At 44.7% G+C, this 24,954-nt stretch overlaps 2 protein-coding genes across 2 annotated transcripts in view; one reads left to right on the top strand and one right to left on the bottom strand.

Annotated features, from left to right (window-relative positions):
- The window catches only part of LOC115187885 (CUB and sushi domain-containing protein 3-like), a 1,475,978-nt gene that overhangs the window by 81,602 nt on the left and 1,369,422 nt on the right, over positions 1 to 24,954 (top strand).
- LOC115187879 (eukaryotic translation initiation factor 3 subunit H) overlaps positions 12,626 to 24,954 on the bottom strand; it is an 83,258-nt gene continuing 70,929 nt past the window's right edge. The window contains exons 6-8 of the mRNA XM_029746920.1: positions 19,089 to 19,209; positions 17,146 to 17,279; positions 12,626 to 13,123 (exon numbers count right to left, since the gene is read on the bottom strand). Of these exons, the coding sequence (XP_029602780.1) occupies positions 13,027 to 13,123; positions 17,146 to 17,279; positions 19,089 to 19,209 (352 nt within the window). The 3' untranslated portion in view covers positions 12,626 to 13,026. The remainder of the gene's footprint in view (positions 13,124 to 17,145; positions 17,280 to 19,088; positions 19,210 to 24,954) is intronic.

Genomic DNA, 24,954 nt, shown 5'->3' with positions numbered 1-24,954 from the left:
GGCTTTACACTCTGATTAAATGACACCAAACTATACAGGCTTTACACTCTGATTAAATGACACCAAACTATACAGGCTTTACACTCTGATTAAATGACACCAAACTATACGGGCTTTACACTCTGATTAAATGACACCAAACTATACAGGCTTTACACTCTGATTAAATGACACCCAACTATACGGCTTTACTCTGATTAAATGACACCCAACTAATATCCCTCTGACATATTGAGCTCCTGCTCCAGCAAGAGAGAAGGGGGGGAGAGAGCGAGGGAGACCGAGAAGGTGGGGAGGAGGGGTGGAGAGAAAGATAGAGAAATCCCTTAGTCTAATTAAATAGCCTATTGCTCTACTGCTTGGGACAGTGATGCCCTGTTTGCTCAGCCAACCCTCATTCGACTTAGGAAGAAAGACAAATATAGTAGATGCTCTTTTGAAAAGGGTAGTCTACTACGCAAGGAATCATTCTGCTTAGCCTGGTCCGAGATCTGTGTCGTGTTGTCGTGACAACGACCACGGGAGTTGGCTTATTCAGCACAAACAGTCTGTATCAAGCATATCAGAGTGCTGATCTAGGATCAGGTCACTCCTGTCCATATGATCTTATTGATTATAATCTAAGAGGCTAAACTGACCCTAGAACAGCGCTCCAACTGAGATGGATGATACGGCTAGCCTATATGGCGTTCATCTCAACTATACAGAGAGACAAAAGTCCTCAGGGGAGTGATAAAGAATGTTCTTTCAGGGGAAGGTTAGAGGAATGTGGTTTCAGGGGAAGGTTAAAGGAATGTGCTTTCAGGAGAAGGTTAAGGAATGTGCTTTCAGGAGAAGGTTAAAGGAATGTGCTTTCAGGGGAAGGTTAAAGGAATGTGCTTTCAGGAGAAGGTTAAAGGAATGTGCTTTCAGGGGAAGGTTAAAGGAATGTGCTTTCAGGAGAAGGTTAAGGAATGTGCTTTCAGGAGAAGGTTAAAGGAATGTGCTTTCAGGGGAAGGTTAAAGGAATGTGCTTTCAGGAGAAGGTTAAGGAATGTGCTTTCAGGAGAAGGTTAAGGAATGTGCTTTCAGGGGAAGGTTAAAGGAATGTGCTTTCAGGGGAAGGTTAAGGAATGTGCTTTCAGGGGAAGGTTAAAGGAATGTGCTTTCAGGGGAAGGTTAAAGGAATGTGCTTTCAGGGGAAGGTTAAAGGAATGTGCTTTCAGGGGAAGGTTAAAGGAATGTGCTTTCAGGGGAAGGTTAAGGAATGTGCTTTCAGGGGAAGGTTAAAGGAATGTTCTTTCAGGGGAAGGTTAAGGAATGTGCTTTCAGGGGAAGGTTAAGGAATGTGCTTTCAGGGGAAGGTTAAAGGAATGTGCTTTCAGGGGAAGGTTAAGGAATGTGATTTCAGGTGAAGGTTAAAGGAATGTGCTTTCAGGGGAAGGTTAAAGGAATGTGCTTTCAGGAGGTGAAAGGAATGTGCTTTCAGGGGAAGGTTAAGGAATGTGCTTTCAGGAGAAGGTTAAAGGAATGTGCTTTCAGGGGAAGTTTAAAGGAATGTGCTTTCAGGAGAAGGTTAAAGGAATGTGGTTTCAGGGGAAGGTTAAAGGAATGTGCTTTCAGGGGAAGGTTAAAAGGAATGTGCTTTCAGGGGAAGGTTAAAGGAATGTGCTTTCAGGGAGGTAAGGATGTGCTTTCAGGGGAAGGTTAAGGAATGTGCTTTCAGGGGAAGGTTAAGGAATGTGCTTTCAGGGGAAGGTTAAAGGAATGTGCTTTCAGGGGAAGGTTAAAGGAATGTGCTTTCAGGGGAAGGTTAAAGGAATGTGCTTTCAGGGGAAGGTTAAAGGAATGTGCTTTCAGGGGAAGGTTAAAGGAATGTGCTTTCAGGGGAAGGTTAAAGGAATGTGCTTTCAGGAGAATGTTAAAGGAATGTGCTTTCAGGGGAAGGTTAAAGGAATGTGCTTTCAGGAGAAGGTTAAAGGAATGTGCTTTCAGGGGAAGGTTAAAGGAATGTCCTTTCAGGGGATGGTAAAGGAATGTTCTTTCAGGGGAAGGTTAAAGGAATGTTCTTTCAGGAGAAGGTTAAGGAATGTTCTTTCAGGGGAAAGTTAAAGGAATGTGCTTTCAGGGGAAGGTTAAGGAATGTGCTTTCAGGGGAAGGTTAAAGGAATGTGCTTTCAGGGGAAGGTTAAGGAATGTGGTTTCAGGTGAAGGTTAAAGGAATGTGCTTTCAGGGGAAGGTTAAAGGAATGTGCTTTCAGGAGGTGAAAGGAATGTGCTTTCAGGGGAAGGTTAAAGGAATGTGCTTTCAGGGGAAGGTTAAGGAATGTGCTTTCAGGAGAAGGTTAAAGGAATGTGCTTTCAGGGGAAGTTTAAAGGAATGTGCTTTCAGGAGAAGGTTAAAGGAATGTGCTTTCAGGGGAAGGTTAAAGGAATGTGCTTTCAGGGGAAGGTTAAAGGAATGTGCTTTCAGGGGAAGGTTAAAGGAATGTGCTTTCAGGGGAAGGTTAAAGGAATGTGCTTTCAGGAGAAGGTTAAAGGAATGTGGTTTCAGGGGAAGGTTAAAGGAATGTGCTTTCAGGGGAAGGTTAAAGGAATGTGCTTTCAGGGGAAGGTTAAAGGAATGTGCTTTCAGGAGAAGGTTAAAGGAATGTGGTTTCAGGGGAAGGTAAAGGAATGTTCTTTCAGGGGAAGGTTAAAGGAATGTCCTTTCAGGGGAAGTTAAAGGAATGTTCTTTCAGGGGAAGGTTAAAGGAATGTTCTTTCAGGAGAAGGTTAAGGAATGTTCTTTCAGGGGAAGGTTAAAGGAATGTGGTTTCAGGGGAAGGTTAAAGGAAGGTGCTTTCAGGGGAAGGTTAAAGGAATGTGCTTTCAGGGGAAGGTTAAAGGAATGTGCTTTCAGGGGAAGGTTAAAGGAATGTGCTTTCAGGGGAAGGTTAAAGGAATGTGCTTTCAGGGGAAGGTAAAGGAATGTGCTTTCAGGGGAAGGTTAAAGGAATGTGCTTTCAGGGGAAGGTTAAAGGAATGTGCTTTCAGGGGAAGGTTAAAGGAATGTGCTTTCAGGGGAAGGGTAAAGGAATGTGCTTTCAGGTGAAGGTTAAAGGAATGTGCTTTCAGGTGAAGGTTAAGGAATGTGCTTTCAGGGGAAGGGTAAAGGAATGTGCTTTCAGGAGAAGGTTAAAGGAATGTGCTTTCAGGGGAAGGTTATAGGAATGTGCTTTCAGGGGAAGGGTAAAGGAATGTGCTTTCAGGGGAAGGTTAAGGAATGTGGTTTCAGGGGAAGGTGAAAGGAATGTGCTTTCAGGGGAAGGTTAAAGGAATGTCCTTTCAGGGGAAGGTAAAGGAATGTTCTTTCAGGGGAAGGTTAAAGGAATGTGCTTTCAGGGGAAGGTTAAAGGAATGTGCTTTCATGGGAAGGTTAAAGGAATGTGCTTTCAGGGGAAGGTAAAGGAATGTGCTTTCAGGGGAAGGTTGAGGAATGTGATTTCAGGGGAAGGTAAAGGAATGTGCTTTCAGGGGAAGGTTAAAGGAATGTGCTTTCAGGTGAAGGTTAAAGGAATGTGCTTTCAGGGGAAGGTTAAAGGGGCAGTGGAGTCAAAAATGTGTTTTGCTTCTTTTGGGGTGTGATATATTTCCACACTATGTGGTCCAAAAAAAACACTCTGAAATTGTGACAATTATGATAATGCTCATTTTGTGTAAGAGCTGTTTTTACAAAAATCCTGGATATCCAGCTTGTTCAAGTGGGATGAAGTTTTTGGCCCGCATCATGACATCACAATCTTTTATTTGCAAATGTATCCTCCTACTCTGATGGGGTAAACTCCAGACGATCCTCTCCGCCAATCAGGGCTGTGTATGTAAATATATTTACATTTGTATCGATGAACCTACACGATCAGACTGAGCATTTCAATGGCAAAAGGAGGCTCAGGGAAATAAATTATTTTAAAAAAAAATACTGAATATTTTGAGTTATTTCCAAGAAATAAACAGTGATTTATTAGAGATACAGTGATGATTTAAAAATACAGTTAAAAAGACAGCATGGAGTCTTTAAATGTTTAATTGTGTGCATTAATATGTAGACTAGGTCTCCAACTCGATTTCATACCCCCCCAAAAAATTGCTTGAATTCCTTCAAATAGTACGGACATTAAAAAACCATCCCTTCCTTTAAAATGGTGTCATGGACATTGACATTCCCTCTCGCTCTCTGATGCAGTGTCACACCATGGGAACGACACTTTGACAATCACATCTGCTCCCATGCATCTCTAGAAGGATACCAACAGTCCCAGTCTCCCATGCATCTATATGAGGATCCCACAGTCCCAGTCTCCCATGCATCTATATGAGGATCCCACAGTCCCAGTCTCCCATGCATCTCTAGAAGGATCCCACAGTCCCAGTCTCCCATGCATCTATATGAGGATCCCACAGTCCCAGTCTCCCATGCATCTATATGAGGATCCCACAGTCCCAGTCTCCCATGGATCTATATGAGGATCCCACAGTCCCAGTCTCCCATGCATCTATATGAGGATCCCAACAGTCCCAGTCTCCCATGCATCTATATGAGGATCCCACAGTCCCAGTCTCCCATGCATCTATATGAGGATCCCACAGTCCCAGTCTCCCATGCATCTATATGAGGATCCCACAGTCCCAGTCTCCCATGCATCTATATGAGGATCCCACAGTCCCAGTCTCCCATGCATCTATATGAGGATCCCACAGTCCCAGTCTCCCATGCATCTATATGAGGATCCCACAGTCCCAGTCTCCCATGCATCTATATGAGGATCCCACAGTCCCAGTCTCCCATGCATCTATATGAGGATCCCACAGTCCCAGTATCCCATGCATCTATATGAGGATCCCACAGTCCCAGTCTCCCATGCATCTCTAGAAGGATCCCACAGTCCCAGTCTCCCATGCATCTATATGAGGATCCCACAGTCCCAGTCTCCCATGCATCTATATGAGGATCCCACAGTCCCAGTCTCCCATGCATCTCTAGAAGGATCCCACAGTCCCAGTCTCCCATGCATCTATATGAGGATCCCACAGTCCCAGTCTCCCATGCATCTATATGAGGATCCCAACAGTCCCAGTCTCCCATGCATCTATATGAGGATCCCACAGTCCCAGTCTCCCATGCATCTATATGAGGATCCCACAGTCCCAGTCTCCCATGCATCTATATGAGGATCCCACAGTCCCAGTCTCCCATGCATCTATATGAGGATCCCACAGTCCCAGTCTCCCATGCATCTATATGAGGATCCCACAGTCCCAGTCTCCCATGCATCTATATGAGGATCCCACAGTCCCAGTCTCCCATGCATCTATATGAGGATCCCACAGTCCCAGTCTCCCATGCATCTATATGAGGATCCCACAGTCCCAGTATCCCATGCATCTATATGAGGATCCCACAGTCCCAGTCTCCCATGCATCTCTAGAAGGATCCCACAGTCCCAGTCTCCCATGCATCTATATGAGGATCCCACAGTCCCAGAATGCGTCCCAAATGGGACCCTATTCCCTCTATAGTGCACTACTTTAGACCAGGACCCAATGGCACCCTATTCCCTATATAGTGCACTACTTTAGACCAGGACCCTATGGCACCCTATTCCCTATATAGTGCACTACTTTAGACCAGGACCCTATGGCACCCTATTCCCTATATAGTGCACTACTTTAGACCAGAGCCCTATAGAACCCTATTCCCTCTATAGTGCCCTACTTTTGACCAGAGCTCAAGGCATGAAGGACATAGGGTGCCATTTGTGATGTAGCCCAGAACCACCAACTGAGAGAGAGATTTATACAATAATACAAAGACAAACTAAACTAAGAAAACTATGAATCATAAAGAAATGAATAACTGAACATAACAGTCCTTCTCCATGTATTCCTGGTCCTCGGTACAGGAACACATCTACCTGGTCCTCGGTACAGGAACACATCTACCTGGTACAGGAACACATCTACCTGGTACAGGAACACATCTACCTGGTCCTCGGTACAGGAACACATCTACCTGGTACAGGAACACATCTACCTGGTACAGGAACACATCTACCTGGTCCTTGGTACAGGAACACATCTACCTGGTACAGGAACACCTCTACCTGGTACAGGAACACATCTACCTGGTACAGGAACACATCTACCTGGTACAGGAACACATCTACCTGGTCCTCGGTACAGGAACACATCTACCTGGTACAGGAACACATCTACCTGGTCCTTGGTACAGGAACACATCTACCTGGTCCTTGGTACAGGAACACATCTACCTGGTACAGGAACACATCTACCTGGTCCTTGGTACAGGAACACATCTACCTGGTCCTTGGTACAGGAACACATCTACCTGGTACAGGAACACATCTACCTGGTACAGGAACACATCTACCTGGTCCTTGGTACAGGAACACATCTACCTGGTACAGGAACACATCTACCTGGTACGGGATCACATCTACCTGGTACAGGAACACATCTACCTGGTACAGGAACACATCTACCTGGTCCTCTGTACAGGAACACATCTACCTGGTACAGGAACACATCTACCTGGTACAGGAACACATCTACCTGGTCCTTGGTACAGGAACACATCTACCTGGTACAGGAACACATCTACCTGGTCCTTGGTACAGGAACACATCTACCTGGTACAGGAACACATCTACCTGGTCCTTGGTACAGGAACACATCTACCTGGTACAGGAACACATCTACCTGGTACAGGAACACATCTACCTGGTCCTTGGTACAGGAACACATCTACCTGGTACAGGAACACATCTACCTGGTACAGGAACACATCAACCTGGTCCTTGGTACAGGAACACATCTACCTGGTACAGGGACACACTTCAGACTGTATTGTTACTGTCATAGCTGAATTCAATAAGGATTCAGACTGTATTGTTACTGTCATGGCTGAATTCAATAAGGAATCAGACTGTATTGTTACTGTCATGGCTGAATTCAATAAGGAATCAGACTGTATTGTTACTGTCATGGCTGAATTCAATAAGGATTCAGACTGTATTGTTACTGTCATGGCTGATTTCAATAAGGATTCAGACTGTATTGTTACTGTCATGGCTGAATTCAATAAGGAATCAGACTGTATTGTTACTGTTAAGGCTGAATTCAATAAGGAATCAGACTGTATTGTTACTGTCATGGCTGAATTCAATAAGGAATCAGACTGTATTGTTACTGTCATGGCTGAATTCAATAAGGCTTCAGACTGTATTGTTACTGTCATGGCTGAATTCAATAAGGAATCAGACTGTATTGTTACTGTCATGGCTGAATTCAATAAGGAATCAGACTGTATTGTTACTGTCATTGCTGAATTCAATAAGGAATCAGACTGTATTGTTACTGTCATGGCTGAATTCAATAAGGATTCAGACTGTATTGTTACTGTCATGGCTGAATTCAGTAAGGATTCAGACTGTATTGTTACTGTCATGGCTGAATTCAATAAGGATTCAGACTATTGTTACTATATAATAATGGCTGAATTCAATAAGGATTCAGACTGTATTGTTACTGTCATGGCTGAATTCAATAAGGATTCAGACTGTATTGTTACTGTCATGGCTGAATTCAATAAGGATTCGGACTGTATTGTTACTGTCATGGCTGATTTCAATAAGGATTCAGACTGTATTGTTACTGTCATGGCTGAATTCAATAAGGATTCAGACTGTATTGTTACTGTCATGGCTGAATTCAATAAGGATTCAGACTGTATTGTTACTGTCATGGCTGAATTCAATAAGGATTCAGACTGTATTGTTACTGTCATGGCTGAATTCAATAAGGATTCAGACTGTATTGTTACTGTCATGGCTGAATTCAATAAGGATTCAGACTGTATTGTTACTGTCATGGCTGAATTCAGTAAGGATTCAGACTGTATTGTTACTGTCATGGCTGAATTCAATAAGGATTCAGACTGTATTGTTACTGTCATGGCTGAATTCAATAAGGATTCAGACTGTATTGTTACTGTCATGGCTGAATTCAATAAGGATTCAGACTGTATTGTTACTGTCATGGCTGAATTCAGTAAGGATTCAGACTGTATTGTTACTGTATAATAATGGCTGGTAGTCTCAGATGTTACACAGCAGCAGAGTTTTTAACCTTGACATAAAACTAATGAAATGAAGAACCGTTATTGATGTCAGAACAGATTTGAAATCCCCGTGATGATTTGCTGGGCATAACACATTTATTGATCCTTCGGTGAGACAATCCATTTTCTTAAAACACAAAGTAATTTGAACAAGACTAGATATCCAAAGTGCCATGATCATATAACCACATGTCTGCGAAGTGCAGGTACAGACAACGTCTACCATCTAACAACACTAAACAGGAAACTTAGAGGGAGGGATAGGTAGCTACCAGGGAGAGAACAGATAGATAGGTAGTTACCAGGGAGAGAACAGATAGATAGGTAGTTACCAGGGAGAGAACAGATAGATAGGTAGTTACCAGGGAGAGAACAGATAGATAGGTAGTTACCAGGGAGAGAACAGATAGATAGGTAGTTACCAGGGAGAGAACAGATAGATAGGTAGTTACCAGGGAGAGAACAGATAGATAGGTAGTTACCAGGGAGAGAACAGATAGATAGGTAGTTACCAGGGAGAGAACAGATAGATAGGTAGTTACCAGGGAGAGAACAGATAGATAGGTAGTTACCAGGGAGAGAACAGATAGATAGGTAGTTACCAGGGAGAGATCAGATAGATAGGTAGTTACCAGGGAGAGATCAGATAGATAGGTAGTTACCAGGTAGAGAACAGATAGATAGGTAGTGCAGGTACAGACAAAGTCTGCCATCTAAGAACACTAAACAGGAAACTTAGTAAATGAATTTTTCCAAACTGTGCCTGTCAGAATTCCTGTCAAGGTCTAAAGGAAAACAGTGAATTATGAGGAGAAGGTCTGTTTTCAATTACACATAGCTCAGCTATCTGACTGGTAATTACTGTTAACCTCCTGCTGCTGCTCACACACACACGCACGCACGCACACACGCACGCACGCACGCACGCACGCAGTCTCTCACTCTCTCTCTCACACACACACACGCACACACGCACGCGCGCACACACACACACACACACAGTGGCTGACGCACGCACGCACACACACACACACACATATACACACCCGCACAGTCTCTCACACACACACACACACACACACACACACACACACACACACACACACACACACACACACACAGCGTTATTGTCACCACAACAGATAACAAGTCCTAGGTTTCCTGCTCTGCCTCAGCTGGTGTGTGTGTGTGTGTGTGTGTGTGTGTGTGTGTGTGTGTGTGTGTGTGTGTTGTACGTCGGCCTCTATCTGAGTTGTATTAACAACAGATAGTAATATTCCAGAGGTTGGTGCTCTGGCAGTGCAGAAAGCTAATTATTTAATGATCAAAACGGCCTGACAGCCTCATTAAAACTGGAGTCAAATGTCCCAGGTGACACCCTATTCCCTATATAGTGCACTAGTTTTAACCAGAACCCTACGGGGGTTTCCTGGGGCTCTGGTTAAAAGTAGTCCACTATATAGGGTGTTATATGGGACACTCTGTTACCTGGCAGTAAGGAGATAAGTCCAGCTGTTCTAGTGTGATTACACACATGATGCTTTCCTGTTCTCCCTGCCTGCTGCAAGGCTCCCGAGTTCCAAATAGCAACCTGATTCATTATATATATATAGTGCACTACGTCAGACCACAGTCCTATTGCACTACACAGGCATGTTCTGTTGCTTTGTAACCATCAGGACCAGGGAGTGGTATATTGGGGTAATCAGTTAGCACCCCGTCCCAGGGCCAGGGAGTGATATATTGGGGTAATCAGTTAGCACCCCGTCCCAGGACCAGGGAATGATATATTGGGTAATCAGTTAGCCCCCCATCCCAGGGAGTGATATATTGGGGTAATCAGTTAGCACCCTGTCCCAGGACCAGGGAGTGATATATTGGGGTAATCAGTTAGCACCCAGGACCAGGGAGTGATATATTGGGTAATCAGTTAGCACCCCGTCCCAGGGAGTGATATATTGGGGTAATCAGTTAGCACCCTATCCCAGGACCAGGGAGTGATATATTGGGGTAATCCGTTAGCACCCTGTCCCAGGACCAGGGAGTGATATATTGGGGTAATCAGTTAGCACCCTGTCCCAGGACCAGGGAGTGATATATTGGGGTAATCAGTTAGCACCCTGTCCCAGGACCAGGGAGTGATATATTGGGGTAATCAGTTAGCACCCAGGACCAGGGAGTGATAAATTGGGGTAATCAGTTAGCACCCCGTCCCAGGACCAGGGAGTGATATATTGGGGTAATCAGTTAGCACCCTGTCCCAGGACCAGGGAGTGATATATTGGGGTAATCAGTTAGCACCCCGTCCCAGGACCAGGGAGTGATATATTGGGGTAATCAGTTAGCACCCCGTCCCAGGGAGTGATATATTGGGGTAATCAGTTAGCACCCTGTCTCAGGACCAGGGAGTGATATATTGGGGTAATCAGTTAGCACCCCGTCCCAGGACCAGGGAGTGATAAATTGGGGTAATCAGTTAGCACCCCGTCCCAGGACCAGGGAGTGATATATTGGGGTAATCAGTTAGCACCCCGTCCCAGGACCAGGGAGTGATATATTGGGGTAATCAGTTAGCACCCCGTCCCAGGGAGTGATATATTGGGGTAATCAGTTAGCACCCCGTCTCAGGAACAGAAAGAGGAGGCTGCAGCTTCATAAACAGAAGGCCATACGGTATAATAGTGTACAGGAAGGAAATGTTGGTGTTATTGTAGTCAGCGTTATTCTATTGGGACACTCCTGGGCAGTTTCCCTGGACACAGATGATGCCTAGTTCTGGACATGGGAGAAACTCCATTGAAAGTGTGTTTCAGTCCAGGACGAGGTTTTAATCTACACTGGGGGAAAAAGTATTTGATCCCCTGCTGATATTGTATGTTTGCCCACTGAGTCTATAATTTTAATAGTAGGTTTATTTGATCAGTGAGAAACAGAATAACAACATAAAAATCCAGAAAAACACATGTCAAAAATGTTAGAAAATGATTTGCATTTTAATGAGGGAAATAAGTAATTGACCCCCTCTGCAAAACATGACTTAGTACTTCGTGGCAAAACCCTTGTTGGCAATCACAGAGGTCAGACGTTTCTTGTAGTTGGTCACCAGGTTTGCACACATCTCAGGAGGGATTTTGTCCCACTCCTCTTTGCAGATCTTCTCAAAGTCATTAAGGTTTCGAGGCTGACGTTTGGCAACTCGAACCTTCAGCTCCCTCCACAGATTTTCTATGGGATTAAGGTCTGGAGACTGGCTAGGCCACTCCAGGACCTTAATGTGCTTCTTCTTGAGCCACTCCTTTGTTGCCTTGGCCGTGTGTTTTGGGTCATTGTCATGCTGGAATACCCATCCACGATCCATTTTCAATGCCCTGGCTGAGGGAAGGAGGTTCTCCCCCAAGATTTGTCGGTACATGCCCCCGTCCATCGTCCCTTTGATGCGGTGAAGTTGTCCTGTCCCCTTAGCAGTAAAACACCCCCAAAGCATAATGTTTCCACCTCCATGTTTGACGGTGGGGATGGTGTTCTTGGGGTCATAGGCAGCATTCCTCCTCCTCCAAACACGGCGAGTTGAGTTGATGTCAAAGAGCTCCATTTTGGTCTCATCTGACCACAACACTGTCACCAGTTGTCCTCTGGGTCATTCAGATGTTCATTGGCAAACTTCAGACGGGCATGTATATGTATTCTTGAGCAGGGGGACCTTGCGGGCGCTGCAGGATTTCAGTCCTTCACCGCGTAGTGTTACCAATTGTTTTCTTGGTGACTATGGTCCCAGCTGCCTTGATATCATTGACAAGATCCTTCTGTGTAGTTCTGGGCTGATTCCTCACCGTTCTCATGATCATTGCAACTCCACGAGGTGAGATCTTGCATGGAGCCCCAGGCCGAGGGATATTGACAGTTCTTTTGTGTTTCTTCCATTTGCGAATAATCGCACCAAATGTTGTCACCTTCTCACCAAGCTGCTTGGCGATGGTCTTGTAGCCCATTCCAGCCTTGTGTAGGTCTACAATCTTGTCCCTGACATCCTTGGAGAGCTCTTTGGTCTTGGCCATGGTGGAGAATTTGGAATCTGATTGATTGATTGCTTCTGTGGACAGGTGTCTTTTATACAGATAACAAACTGAGATTAGGAGCACTCCCTTTAAGAGTGTGCTCCTAATCTCAGCTCGTTACCTGTATAAAAGACACCTGGGAGCCAGAAATCTTTCTGATTGAGAGGGGGTCAAATACTTATTTCCCTCATTAAAATGCAAATCATTTTATAACATTTTTGACATGCGTTTTTCTGGATTTTTTTGTTGTTATTCTGTCTCTCACTGTTCAAATAAACCTACCATTAAAATTATAGACCGATCATTTCTTTGTCAGTGGGCAAACAAACAAAATCAGCAGGGGATCAAATACTTCCCCCCCCCCCACTGTACATGAATAGACATAGAAAGAGCACAGAGAGGCGCAAAACAATGTGGGGAGATGCAAAGATTTTATTGAAGTTACAATAATGTTCAAATAAAACACTTGTTTGGAGAACCTGTAACATGTTGTTTTCTTAATAACTAATAAAATAAATGGTGGTCAAACCATTATAATGTTAATTTCTTAACAAATCTAACAGCATCACATCAATCCTCCAGTCATAGGGTGTCATCCCAAATCGCACCCTATTCCCCTATATAGTGTACTAGTTTTGACCAGTAGTGCACTATATATAAAAAAAGGGCATAGGATACCATTTAGAACACATTCTGATTGGATGGAAGGTGGGGCATAGGATACCATTTAGAACACATTCTGATTGGGTGGAAGGGGGGGCATAGGATACCATTTAGAACACATTCTGATTGGGTGGAAGGGGGTCTTCTCCTTTAGCTGTTGTGTCCCTGAAGGGCCTCAGCCATGAAGAGTTTGCCAAGGTTCTGGGAGGTGAACTCCTTCACATTCTGGCAGTAATTGTTAATTTGCCCTGTTTTGGCAGAAACACACAGAAAACACAGCAGTATGAATAACAGCAGGAATCATATTAGCAGCGTTGGAGGTCAATCAGTCGCATGTTGTCAGAAGGGAGACGACAGCCGTGCCCAAAATGTCATCCTATCCCCTAATGTGGTGCACTAGTTCTAACCAGAGTTCTACGTGTGTGTCCCTATGGACCCTGGTCACAAGTAGTGCACTATATAGGAAATAGGGTGCTATTTTGGGATGAAGCCAACCATCAGAGAGACAGCAGGCAGCCAGGGATGTCAGATGAAGTCTATAACGCTGTAGATTAATGTAACTAACACCATAGATAGATGAGGGAACAGAACAGAGGAGGAGATAGGTAGTTACCATGGAGAGATGAGGGAACAGAACAGAGGAGGAGATAGGTAGTTACCATGGAGAGATGAGGGAACAGAACAGAGGAGGAGATAGGTAGTTACCATGGAGAGATGAGGGAACAGAACAGAGGAGGAGATAGGTAGTTACCATGGAGAGATGAGGGAACAGAACAGAGGAGGAGATAGGTAGTTACCATGGAGAGATGAGGGATCAGAACAGAGGAGGAGATAGGTAGTTACCATGGAGAGATGAGGGAACAGAACAGAGGAGGAGATAGGTAGTTACCATGGAGAGATGAGGGAACAGAACAGAGGAGGAGATAGGTAGTTACCATGGAGAGATGAGGGAACAGGAGAATGAGAACAGAAACAGAGGAGGAGATAGGTAGTTACCATGGAGAGATGAGGGAACAGAACAGAGGAGGAGATAGGTAGTTACCATGGAGAGATGAGGGAACAGAACAGAGGAGGAGATAGGGTAGTTACCATGGAGAGAGGAGGGAACAGAACAGAGGAGGAGATGTAGTTATCCATGGAGAGATGAGGGAACAGAACAGAGGAGGAGATAGGTAGTTACCATGGAGAGATGAGGGAACGAACAGAGGAGGAGATAGGTAGTTACCATGGAGAGATGAGGGATCAGAACAGAGGAGGAGATAGGTAGTTACCATGGAGAGATGAGGGATCAGAACAGAGGAGGAGATAGGTAGTTACCATGGAGAGATTGAGGAGAACAGAAACAGAGGAGGAGATAGGTAGTTACCATGAGAGAGATGAGGGAACAGAACAGAGGAGGAGATAGGTAGTTACCAGATGAGAGAGGATAAGGATTGAAACAGAACAGAGGATGGAGATAGGTAGTTACCATGGAGAGATGATGGGAACAGAACAGGAGGAGGAGATAGTGTAGTTGAACCATGGAGAGATGAGGGAACAGAACAGAGGAGGAGATAGGTAGTTACCATGGAGAGATAGGGAACAGAACAGAGGAGGAGATAGGTAGTTACCATGGGACGAGATGAGGGAACAGAACAGAGGAGGAGATAGTTAGTTACCATGGAGAGATAGGGAATCAGAACAGAAGAGGAGATAGGTAGTTTACATGGAGAGATGAGGGAACAGAACAGAGGAGGAGATAGGTAGTTACCATGAGAGAATGGGAACAAGAACAGAGGAGGAGATAGGTAGTTACCATGGAGAGATGAGGGAACAGAACAGAGGAGGAGATAGGTCAGTTACCATGGAGAGATGAGGAACAGAACAGAGGAGGAGATAGGTAGTTACCATGGAGAGATGATGGGAACAGAACAGAGGAGGAGATAGTTAGTTACCATGGAGAGATGATGGGAACAGAACAGAGGAGGAGATAGGTAGGTACCATGGAGAGATGAGGGAACAGAACAGGAGGAGTAGATAGGTAGTTACCGATTGGGAGATGAGGAACAGAACAGAGGAGGAGATAGGTAGTTACCATGGAGAAGATGCGGGTAAGCAGAACAGAGGAGGAGAGAGGTAAGTTACCATGGAGAGATGAGGAAAGGAGGATAGGTAGTACCAATGGAGAGATGAGGGAACTAGAACAGACGAGGAGATAGGTAGTTACCATGGAGAGAATGAGGGATCACGACAACAGAGGAGGAGATAGGTAGTTACCATGGAGAGATTGACTGGAATCAGAACAGAGGAGGGAGATAGGCTAGTTACCATGGAGAGGATGAGGGAACATAACAGAGGAGAGATAGGTAGTTGACCATGGAGAGGATGAGGAATCAGGAACAGATGAGGCCAGATAGGTATTTACCATGAGAGAGAGGGAAGTGTAGAACAGAGGAGGAGATAGGTTAGTTACCATGGAGAGATGAAGGGAACAGAACAGAGGAGGAGATAGGTAGTTACCATGGAGAGATGAGGGAACCAGAACAGAGGAGGAGATGGTAGTTACCATGGAGAGATGAGGGAACAGAACAGAGGAGGAGATAGGTAGTTACCATGGAGAGATGAGGGAACAGAACAGAGGAGGAGATAGGTAGTTACCATGGAGAGATGAGGGAACAGAACAGAGGAGGAGATAGGTAGTTACCATGGAGAGATGAGGGAAACAGAACAGAGGAGGAGATAGGTAGTTACCATGGAGAGATGAGGGAACAGAACAGAGGAGGAGATAGGTAGTTACCATGGAGAGATGAGGGAACAGAACAGAGGAGGAGATAGGTAGTTACCATGGAGAGATGAGGGAACAGAACAGAGGAGGAGATAGGTAGTTACCATGGAGAGATGAGGGAACAGAACAGAGGAGGAGATAGGTAGTTACCATGGAGAGATGAGGGACCAGAACAGAGGAGGAGATAGGTAGTTACCATGGAGAGATGAGGGAACAGAACCAGAGGAGGAGATAGGTAGTTACCATGGAGAGATGAGGGAACAGAACAGAGGAGGAGATAGGTAGTTACCATGGAGAGATGAGGAACAGAACAGAGGAGGAGATAGGTAGTTACCATGAGAGAGATGAGGGGAACAGAACAGAGGAGGAGATAGGTAGTTTAACCATGGAGAGATGAGGAACAGAACAAAGGAGGAGATAGGTAGTTACCATGGAGGAGATTCATGGGAAACAGAACAGAAGGAGGAATAGAGTAGTTACCATGGAGAGAGTAGGGAAACAGAACAGAGGAGGAGATAGGTAGTACCATGGAGAGATGAGGGAACAGGAACAGAGGAGGGATAGGTAGTTACCATGGAGAGAGTGAGGGAACAGAACAGAGGAGGAGATAGTAGTTACCATGGAGAGATGAGGGGAAAGAATCAGAGGAGGAGATCGGTAGTTACCATGGAGAGATGGAGGGAACAGAACAGCAGGAGGAGTAGTGTAGTTAACCATGGAGAGATGAGGCAACAGAAACAGAGGGGAGAGATAGGTAGTTACCATGGAGAGATGAGGGAACAGAACAGAGGATGAGATAGGTAGTTACCATGAGAGATGAGGGAACAGAACAGAAGGAGGAGATAGGTAGTTACCATGGAGGAGATGAGGGAACAGAACAGAGGAGGAGATAGGTAGTACATGGAGAGATGAGGGAACAGAACAGAGGAGGAGATAGGTAGTTACCAGGAGAGATGAGGGAACAGAACAGAGGAGGAGATAGGTAGTTACCATGGAGAGATGAGGGAACAGAACAGAGGAGGAGATAGGTAGTTACCATGGAGAGATGAGGGAACAGAACAGAGGAGGAGATAGGTAGTACCATGGAGAGATGAGGGAAACAGAACAGAGGAGGAGATAGGTAGTTACCATGGAGAGATGAGGGAACAGAACAGAGGAGGAGATAGGTAGTTACCATGGAGAGATGAGGGAACAGAACAGAGGAGGAGATAGGTAGTTACCATGGAGAGATGAGGGAATCAGAACAGAGGAGGAGATTAGGTAGTTACCATGGAGAGATGAGGGAACAGAACAGAGGAGGAGATAGGTAGTTACCATGGAAGGATGAGGGAAGAGGATATTGATAGGCTACCATGGAGGGAGGGAGATTGTGGGGGAGGGAGGGAGGGTGTGGGGGAGGGAGGGAGGGAGGGGGGGAGGGTGGGAGGGAGGGTGTGGGGAGGGAGGGAGGGTGGGAGGGAGGGGTGTGGGGGAGGGAGGGAGGGGGAGGGAGGGAGGGAGGGTACCCTGCGATGAGGAGGGTGTCCATGCGAGGAGGAGGCTGTGGTGGTTTAAACATCTTGGAGACATCTTCCTCAGGTAGAGGAGTCTCTCCTCTGGTCTGTCTCTGAGCATTCTCCTGCTGACGCCGCTGGGTATACTGCAGAGAGAGAGACAGAGGGGGAGGGGGAGAGAGGGCAAGGGAGAGAAGGAGAGCGAGGGAGAGAAGGAGAGCGAGGGAGAAGGAGAGCGAGAGAAAGCAAGAGAGGGAGGGAGGGGGAGAGAGAGAGCGAGAGAGAGGAGGGAGCGAGAGAGAGGAGGGAGCGAGAGAGAGGAGGGAGCGAGAGAGAGAGAGAGGAGAGAGAGGAGGGAGCGAGAGAGAGGAGGGAGCGAGAGCGAGAGAGGGGGAGAGAGAGAGCGAGGAGGGAGCGAGAGAGAGGAGGGAGCGAGAGCGAGGAGGGAGCGAGAGCGAGGAGGGAGGGGAGAGAGGAGGGAGGGGAGAGAGAACAGCTATAAAATCCGACAGACATGTCAGACAGGGACGGAGTGATGTGTTGGTATACGACAGTGGAAATCAGTGACCTGATGCGCGTCAGAACCTAAAAGTATTTTTAATTTGGGGAGGCAGAGCAGAGGACAGGTTGGTGGTGTAGATGCTAGGACACTACCGCTACCTGCATACACATATAAAGCCTGTCAAGCCTGCCAGAAACTATCACCACAGTATTCCTGTATAACTAGATTCACACGAGAAACGGCTTCTAGGATTCTAGGTTTCACACGAGAAATGGCTTCTAGGTTTCACACGAGAAACGGCTTCTAGGTTTCATACGAGAAACGGCTTCTAGGATTCTAGGTTTCACACGAGAAACGGCTTCTAGGTTTCACACGAGAAACGGCTTCTAGGTTTCATACGAGAAACGGCTTCTAGGTTTCATACGAGAAACGGCTTCTAGGTTTCATACGAGAAACGGCTTCTAGGTTTCACACGAGAAATGGCTTCTAGGGTGATACGAGAAATGCAAACTGGTATTTCGTGCTCCATTCCATACTGCAGCCACCCCTCTACTGGGACACTCACATTACAGTAACATTGTACCAAGTTGATCTGAGGCACGACAGCATCCCTGGTATAGTGGATCAATCAACAGTTATATTATATAGTACCTCTGTCTCCCTGGATCAATCAACAGTTATATTATATAATACCTCTGTCTCCCTGGATCAATCAACAGTTATATTATATAATACCTCTGTCTCCCTGGTATAGTGGATCAATCAACAGTTATATTATATAGTACCTCTGTCTCCCTGGTATAGTGGATCAATCAACAGTTATATTATATAGTACCTCTGTCTCCCTGGTATAGTGGATCAATCAACAGTTATATTATATAGTACCTCTGTCTCCCTGGATCAATCAACAGTTATATTATATAATACCTCTGTCTCCCTGGTATAGTGGATCAATCAACAGTTATATTATATAGTACCTCTGTCTCCCTGGATCAATCAACAGTTATATTATATAGTACCTCTGCCTCCCTGGATCAATCAACAGTTATATTATATAGTACCTCTGCCTCCCTGGTATAGTGGATCTGTTTAGCAGCTTCCCTGCAGGACAGTCAGGACGAGTCCCAAATAGTACCCGATCTCTTAAATAGTGCACTAGTTTAGATGAAACCCCAGTGGTCTCAGTCTCTCTCTCTTTCACCACCCCCCCCCCCCCACGTTCCTCTCTGGAGGAGAGGACTCCCTGTGGACGGGGTCTGAGCCTAATTCTATAACGCCCCTCTAACACAATCACTGTCCAGGAAGTAGATTATCTCATTATCAACTACAGTGTGTTGATTACATTTTCCCATCATGATAACAGAATGTGTCTGTGGGTCTCTGTGTGTGTGTGTGTGTGTATATATGTGTGTGTGTGTGTGTATATATGTGTGTGTGTGTGTGTGTGTGTTACCTGGTGTTTCTGCTGCTGTTGCTTGCTGAGGTTACGGCTGTAGGTGTTGTACTTGACAATGTCCTGACTCATATCATCCACTCTGTCCATCAGGAGCTGCAGAGACTTCTCCAGGTGGTTACTGAGGGGAGATGAACACCACATTAGACTACATTCTCCAGGTGGTTACTGAGGGGAGATGAACTACACATTAGACTACATTCTGCAGGTGGTTACTGAGGGGAGATGAACTACACATTAGATTACATTCTCCAGGTGGTTACTGAGGGGAGATGAACTACACATTAGACTACATTCTCCAGGTGGTTACTGAGGGGAGATGAACTACACATTAGACTACATTCTCCAGGTGGTTACTGAGTGGAGATGAACTACACAGACTACATTCTCCAGGTGGTTACTGAGGGGAGATGAACTACACATTAGACTACATTCTCCAGGTGGTTACTGAGGGGAGATGAACTACACATTAGACTACATTCTCCAGGTGGTTACTGAGGGGAGATGAACTACACATTAGTCTACACACTACAGATACTACGAACAGAAAGTGACGTCTGTAGTCCCGAGGGGGACAGGTTCACTCAGCCGTCCGTAGCTCTGCTGTTTCCTCTCTCTCTAAAACAGCCGAGGCCGCAGGACCAGACGGATTACCAGGACGGGTACTCAAGAGCATACGTTGATCAGCTGGCAAGTGCCTTCACTGACATTTTCAACCTTTCCCTGACCCGGGGTGTAAATACCACAGTGTGTAAATCCTGAATCTGTACGACAGAAGAGGAGAAATAACTTCTCCCAGCCATGAAAGCTGCCGGAGCGGACGGGGACATCGCTTACATCCGCTATGACAGGCTCATTGTCCAACCTACCCTCCTTCCCAGAAGCCTGGAAGGGATGAGACAGACAGACAGACAGACAGACAGACAGACAGACAGACAGACAGACAGACAGACAGACAGACAGACAGACAGACAGACAGACAGACAGACAGACAGACAGCTGAATGTATATTTGTTTCTCTTGCGTTGTTTGTTCTTTTCCATATTATGTCTGTCTGTGAGAAGCTAACCCAGGAAAGGGCTGATAATAATCCATATTAATGTATGTAGCCTTAGAAATAAGGTTCTGGAAATCAATAACTTCCTAACATCAGATAATATTCATATATTAGCCTTTTCTGAGAATCACTTCGATAATTCCTTTGATGATACAGCAATACAGCGGATATGACATCTATAGAAGAGACAGGAATGCTTATGGGGGAGGTGTTGCAGTCAGAGCCATATCCCTGTAATGCTTAGAGAAGATCTTATGTCAAGTGTTATTGAAGTGTTGTGGTTGTTGGTTCACCTGCCTCATCTAAAGCCTTTTCTTTAGGGGTGTTGCTATAGGCCACCAAGTGCTAACAGTCAGTATCTAAATAATATGTGTGAAATGCTTGATAGTGTATGTGATGTAAACAGAGAGGTCTACTTTCTGGGGGACCTGAATATCAACTGGTTTTCATCAAGCTGTCCGCTCAAGAGGAAGCTTCTCACTGTAACCAGTTCCTGTAATCTGGTTCAGGTTATTAATCAACCTACCAGGGTGTTTACAAAACACTACAGGAACAAGATAATCCGCATGTATCGATCACATTTCTACTAATACCGTAGAACTTTGTTCTAAAGCTGTATCCGTACCCATTGGACGCAGTGATTACAATATAGTGGCTATATACAGGAAATACAAAGTTCCAACAGCAGGGCCTTAAATAGTATATAAGAGATCATACAAACAGATTTAACTGTGACTCTTATGTGGATGTTGTTAAAAATATGTGTTGATGTGATTAATAAAAGGAGCATCCAGATGCTACTCTTGATGAATATATTAAAATAGCTGTTTTCCCCCCCAATTATTGCTAAACATGAACCTGTTTAGAAACTGACTGTTAGACCTGTTAAGGCTCCATGGATTGATGAGGACATAATGAACAACGGTATGGTTGAACGAGATGGGGGCAAAAAGGAGTGGCTGATAAGTCTGGCTGCACATCTGACTGGCTGACTTACTGCAAATTGAGAAATTATACGACTCCACTCATCAAAAGAAGAAGAAACTGTATTATGAAGCCAAGATCAACGATATAAAAAGTACTTTTAAATTAAATTATGGGCAGAAAGACTAAATTTCACTCCATCTTTCATTGAAGCAGATGGCTTATTCATCACAAAACCATTTGATGTTGCCAATTATGTTTATGATCATTTCATTGGCAAAGTGGGAAAATTTAGGAGGGTAATGCCAGTGAGCAATTGTGCTCATGCATAAAAATAAAAAAAACCGAATAATTAAAAGGAAAGCATTGCAAGTTATAATTTTGTTAAGTTAGCGTGGGAGATGTGGAACAATCTATCAATGAGGAACAACATCCTGGCATTGACAACTTAGAAGGAAAGCTTAGTGAAGATGGTAACTGACTCTATAGACACTCCTATCTGTCATGTCTTTAATCTGAATCTAGAGGGAAGTCTGTCTTCCGTCCGGGCCTGACGACAAAGTCATTCCCGCTACCCAAGAGAGGTAAAGCAGCCCTTTAAAACGGTCCTAACAGCAGACCAATCAGCTTGCTGCCAGCTTCTTAGAAAACTGTTTGGGGGGAGGGGGGGGAGAGAGAAGAAAAAAATGTGTTTGACCAAATACAATGCTATTTCTCTGTAAACAAATGAACAACAGTCTTTCGGCGTGCTTATAGAGAAGGGTACTCAACATCTACTGCACTGACACAAGTGACTGATGATTGGTTGAAAGAAATGAATAATAAGAAGATTGCCTTGATGTCAGCTTTGCTCACTCTTGGCATTCTCTCAACCAGCTTCATGAGATAGTCACTTGGAATACATTTCAATTAACAGGTGTGCCTTGTTAAAAGTTAATTTGTGTCATTTCTTTCCGTCTTAATGAGTTTGAGACAATCAGTTGTGCTGTGACTAGGAAGGGGTGGTATACAGAAGATAGCTCTGTTTTCAACTCTCTAGAGACAGCAGGAGCGGTAGAGATACTCTGAATGATCGGCTATGAAAAGCCGACTGACATTTACTCCTGAGGTGCTGACCTGTTGCACCCTCGACAGCCACTGTGCTTATTATTATTATTATTATTATTATTATCTGACCCTGCTGGTCGTCTATGAACATTTAAACATCTTGGCCATGTTCTGTTATAATCTCTACCCGGCACAGCCAGAAGAGGACTGGACACCCCTCATAGCCTGGTTCCTCTCTAGGTTTCTTCCTAGGTTTTGGCCTTTCTAGGGAGTTTTTCCTAGGGAGTTTTTCCTAGCCACCATGCTTCTACACCTGCATTGCTTGCTGTTTGGGGGTTTTAGGCTGGGTTTCTGTACAGCACTTGGAGATATCAGCTGATGAAAGAAGGGCTGTATAAATACATTTGATTTGATCTCTATTTGGTAAAAGACCAAGTCCATATTATGGCAAGAACAGCTCAAATAAGCAAAGAGAAACGACACTCCATTACTTTAACGACATGAAGGTCAGTCAATACGGAACATTTCAATAAAGTTTCTTCAAGTGCAGTCGCATAAACCATCAAGCACTATGATGAAACTGGCTCTCATGAGGACCGCCACAGGAAAGGAAGACCCAGAGTTCTCTGCTGCAGAGGATAAGTTCATTAGAGTTACCAGCCTCATGAGGACCGCCACAGGAAAGGAAGACCCAGAGTTCTCTGCTGCAGAGGATAAGTTCATTAGTTACCAGCCTCAGAAATTGCAGCCCAAATAAATGCTTCAGAGTTCAAGTAACAGACACATCTCAACATCAACTGTTCAGAGGAGACTCGTGAATCAGGCCTTCATGGTCGAATTGCTGCAAAGAAACCACTACTAAAGGACACCAATAAGAAGAAGAGACTTGCTTGGGCCAACAAACACGAGCAATGGACATTAGACCAGTGGAAATATGTCCTTTGGTCTGATGAGTCCAAATTTGCGATTTTTGGTTCCAACCGCCATGTCTTTCATCCGCCGTGTCTTTGAGAGACGCAGAGTAGGTGAACGGAGGATCTCCACATGTGTGGTACACACACACACACACACACACACACACACACACACACACACACACACGATTGGGGTCACTTAAAAAAGTCCTTGTTTTTGAAAGAAAAGCAACAACAAAAAATGTCCATTAAAATAACATCAAATTGATCATAAATACAGTGTAGACATTGTTAATGTTGTAAATGACTATTGGAGCTGGAAATTGATGATTTTTTAATGGAATATCTACATAGGTGTACAGAGGCCCATTATCAGCAACCATCACTCGTGTTCCAATGGCACGTTGTGTTAGCTAATCCAAGTTGATCATTTTAAAAGGCTAATTGATCATTAGAAAACCATTTTGCAATTATGTTAGCACATCTGAAAACTGTTGTTCTGATTAAAGAAGCAATAAAATTGGCCTTCTTTAGACTAGTTGAGTATCTGGAGCATCAGCATTTGTGGGTTCGATTACAGGCTCAAAATGTCCAGAAACAAAGACCTTTCTTCTGAAACTCGTCAGTCTATTCTTGTTCTGAGAAATGAAGGCTATTCCATGCGAGAAATTGCCAAGAACCTGAAGATCTCGTACAACGCTGTGTGCTACTCCCTTCACAGAACAGCGCAAACTGGCTCTAACCAGAATAGAAAGAGGAGTGGGAGGCCCCGGTGCACAACTGAGCAAGAGGACAAGTACATTAGAGTGTCTAGTTTGTGAAACCGACGCCTCACAAGTCCTCAACTGGCAGCTTCATTAAATAGTACCCGCAAAACACCAGTCTCAACGTCAACAGTGAAGAGGCGACTCCGGGATGCTGGCCTTCTAGGCAGAGTTCCTTGGTCCAGCGTCTGTTCTTCTGCCCATCTTAACCTTTTATTTTTATTGGCCAGTCTGAGATATGTTTTTTTTTTTTGGAACTCTGCCTAGAAGGCCGGCATCCCTGAGTCGCCTCTCCACTGTTGACGTTGAGACGGGTGTTTTGCGGGTACTATTTAATGAAGCTGCCAGTTGAAGACTTGTGAGGCGTCACTACTAAGGGACCAACACTATGGACTAATACCACAACACCATGGACTAATACCACAACACTATGGACTAATACCACAACACTATGGACTAATACCACAACACCATGGACTAATACCACAACACCATGGACTAATACCACAACACTATGGACTAATACCACAACACCATGGACTAATACCACAACACCATGGACTAATACCACAACACCATGGACTAATACCACAACACCATGGACTAATACCACAACACTATGGACTAATACCACAACACTATGGACTAATACCACAACACCATGGACTAATACCACAACACCATGGACTAATACCACAACACCATGACTAATACCACAACACCATGGACTAATACCACAACACCATGGACTAATACCACAACACTATACTAATACCACAACACCATGGACTAATACCACAACACCATGGACTAATACCACAACACCATGGACTAATACCACAACACCATGGACTAATACCACAACACTATGGACTAATACCACAACACCATGGACTAATACCACAACACCATGGACTAATACCACAACACCATGGACTAATACCACAACACCATGGACTAATACCACAACACTATGGACTAATACCACAACACCATGGACTAATACCACAACACCATGGACTAATACCACAACACTATGGACTAATACCACAACACCATGGACTAATACCACAACACCATGGACTAATACCACAACACCATGGACTAATACCACAACACCATGGACTAATACCACAACACTATGGACTAATACCACAACA

Source organism: Salmo trutta, unplaced genomic scaffold, assembly GCF_901001165.1.
Source record: "Salmo trutta unplaced genomic scaffold, fSalTru1.1, whole genome shotgun sequence".
Lineage (NCBI taxonomy): Eukaryota > Metazoa > Chordata > Actinopteri > Salmoniformes > Salmonidae > Salmo > Salmo trutta.
The sequence above is the reverse complement of the archived record's forward strand: the minus strand, read 5'-3'. Positions and strand labels throughout refer to the sequence as shown.